The 2,522-nt window shown below is 36.8% G+C and overlaps 1 protein-coding gene across 1 annotated transcript; it reads left to right on the top strand.

The window, feature by feature from the left end:
• The first annotated feature begins 367 nt into the window (after nucleotides 1-367).
• Nucleotides 368-2,411, top strand: LOC144551360 (uncharacterized). Its single transcript, XM_078299309.1, has 5 exons — nucleotides 368-515; nucleotides 813-983; nucleotides 1,284-1,609; nucleotides 1,692-2,042; nucleotides 2,142-2,411. The coding sequence occupies exons 1-5, from the start codon at nucleotides 368-370 to the stop codon at nucleotides 2,409-2,411; spliced, it is 1,266 nt and encodes a 421-aa protein (XP_078155435.1).
• The last annotated feature ends 111 nt before the right edge of the window (nucleotides 2,412-2,522 follow it).

Below are 2,522 nucleotides of genomic sequence, written 5' to 3'. Positions count from 1 at the left end.
TGTGTAAGTAGATTGGCTTGAATGGTTTGAATTTATCTTTTGAGGTATATCCAATATATTTTGAAGATTGGTGGCATGCCACTGATGTCATGGTTGCCGGACTCCATAGTATCAACTATAATTTCCTGGTGCATGGCCAAATAAAGAAAGAGAGGAGTATGATTCTGAATATAACTCGGAACAGTTAATTGAGATTCTTTTGAATGAAAGAAAAGTTGCCAATTATTATCGACCTTTTGCTCAGCTGTTTACAATATTAATTTAGTATATCATTCTGACATTCTGTGAATAACGTCTTCCTAAAGGGTTAACGAGACAGCAAACAATTAGGAAAATTAAACAACAGCACAGAAATGCAAAGAAAATAATGAATGAACTGGTGCATCATTCAAAACTCTGGGAATACGAGGCAGCCAGCGGTGGAAAGGAACCAGATGATGAGTTTCCAACAGAAGCTACTCATATCGATTTAAAACCTCCAGGGGAGACAGAAGTACAAGAAGCTACTAATCAGGGTATTGATACCTTACTTTTCAAGCATAAAATTATAGAACACAAATTCATTATAGAGTCACCATAGAAAACTTCCTATGCATATTGTTATAAAAGAGAGGAGAGAAATCAAAAGCATGTTGCTACACGTTTTGTTGACATAAATTACAATTTTTTTTAAAGGTTGGTGAAATACCGCCAACAGTTGTATTAATAGTAAAAAGTTATTTACATAGGCACAGCAAGCCTTTCATTACAGCAACTATAGTAATTAACTCACGAATATTGACAAATTACAATTTTTTCAACATGTGCTTTAGCAAGCCCTGTTTTGGTAGCTGCAAAGAAAATAATGAATGAACTGGTGGATCAAAAAATATTCTTGAAATACAAGGAAGCCAGCGGTGGAAAGGAACCAGATGATGATGACTCTCGAACAGTTATCATTAATATCGCTTCCCCTCCAAAGATGACACCAGTAGAAGATCAGGGTATTGATACCTTACTTTTCAAGCATAAAATTATAGAACACAAATTCATTACAGAGACACCATAGAAAACTTCCTATGCATACTGTTATAAAAGAGAGATGAGAAATCAAAAGCATGTTGCTACACGTTTTGTTGACATAAATTACAATTTTTTTTTTAAGGTTGGCGGTGAAATACCGCCAACAGTTGTTTTAATAGTAAAAATTATTTACATAGGCTCAGCAAGCCTTTCATTACAGCAACTATAGTAATTAACTCGCGAATATTGACAAATTACAATTTTTTCAACATGTTCTTTAGCAAGCCCTGTTTTGGTAGCTGCAAAGAATGGAATAACAGAGATGGTGAAAAAAATCCTCAAGAAGTATCCAGTGGCAGTCATGGACAGAGACAAGGATAAAAAAAATATTATTTTATTGGCAGTGCAGTTCCGCCAGGTCCACGTGTATAAGGACATGCTGGATTACTTATACAGGCTCGATTTTTCAACTTTTAAGACTGTATTTCGGAAAGTAGATAAAGATGAAAATAGTGCTCTACATCTCGCAGCCATGCTCAGCAACAGCCGACCGTGGAGCGTCCCTGGAGCGGCACTTCAGATGCAATGGGAGAGCAAGTGGTACCAGGTGATCTCTCTCTCTTCTCTCTAAAAAATGGAATAAACTTAAATAAAAACTGAACATATGTAATATGCATGGTGGTGTGCAGTACGTGCGTAGTAGTAGTAGAAAAATTAACGAAGAATTACTCTCAAGAATCAACAAGAATGGAAAGAAGCCAGAGGAGGTGTTCATAGATAATCATGATAAAATGGTTAAAGACGGAAGCAAATGGCTGACAAAAACTTCTGAGTCTTGTTCTGTGGTGGCTGCTCTGGTTGCTACAGTGGCCTTTGCATCTGCAAGCCAAGTTCCAGGAGGTGTAAACGATGAGTCTGGATTTCCAATCCTCAGTACAAAACCAGTTTTTCAGTTGTTTGCCATCTCATCCCTTGTCGCTCTTTGCTTCTCTGTTACATCTCTTGTCATGTTCCTCGCAATACTCACCTCCCGTTACGAGGTTACCAATTAAAGCCCCTATATATCTTAAAAAGAATTTCTTCCTTTTAACATTTCAACATATATAGAAAACTGAAATTCTTATTTATTTGCTGATCAGGTAAGGGATTTCAATAGGGGACTTCCCATGAAGCTTATCCTAGGGCTGACCTCTCTCTTCATGTCAATTGGTGCTATGCTTGTCTCATTCTGTGCCGGAGACTTTTTTGTTGTCGAAAAAAAGCTCAAATTTGCCGTGTATCCCATATACGCCGTCATGTGCTTTCCTGTCACTTTCTTTGCCGTTGTACAATTGCCATTATACGTTGACCTCATCAAAGCAACTATAATGGAAGTTCCACATCCCACTGAGAAGATCCATGTCGACTAGCTAGCTCCACAATAATATGCTCAGTATAATTACTGTAGCTCGTTTTATGTTCTATTATAATTAATAATTCAAGGCTAATTAAGAATTTTGATTTTGATTTTGATTTTGATT

This window comes from Carex rostrata, chromosome 3, assembly GCF_964058835.1.
Source record: "Carex rostrata chromosome 3, lpCarRost1.2, whole genome shotgun sequence".
In the NCBI taxonomy this organism is placed as follows: Eukaryota; Viridiplantae; Streptophyta; class Magnoliopsida; order Poales; family Cyperaceae; genus Carex; species Carex rostrata.
The sequence above is the reverse complement of the archived record's forward strand: the minus strand, read 5'-3'. Positions and strand labels throughout refer to the sequence as shown.

Bases quoted from the DNA above. Each gene is read 5' to 3' on its own strand.
- LOC144551360 (XM_078299309.1), top strand. From the start codon at position 368: ATGAATGAACTGGTGCATCATTCAAAACTCTGGGAATACGAGGCAGCC. The intron at 516-812 runs GTATTGATACCT...CATGTGCTTTAG, and splicing joins ACAAGAAGCTACTAATCAGG to CAAGCCCTGTTTTGGTAGCT. The intron at 1,610-1,691 runs GTGATCTCTCTC...GGTGGTGTGCAG, and splicing joins GGGAGAGCAAGTGGTACCAG to TACGTGCGTAGTAGTAGTAG.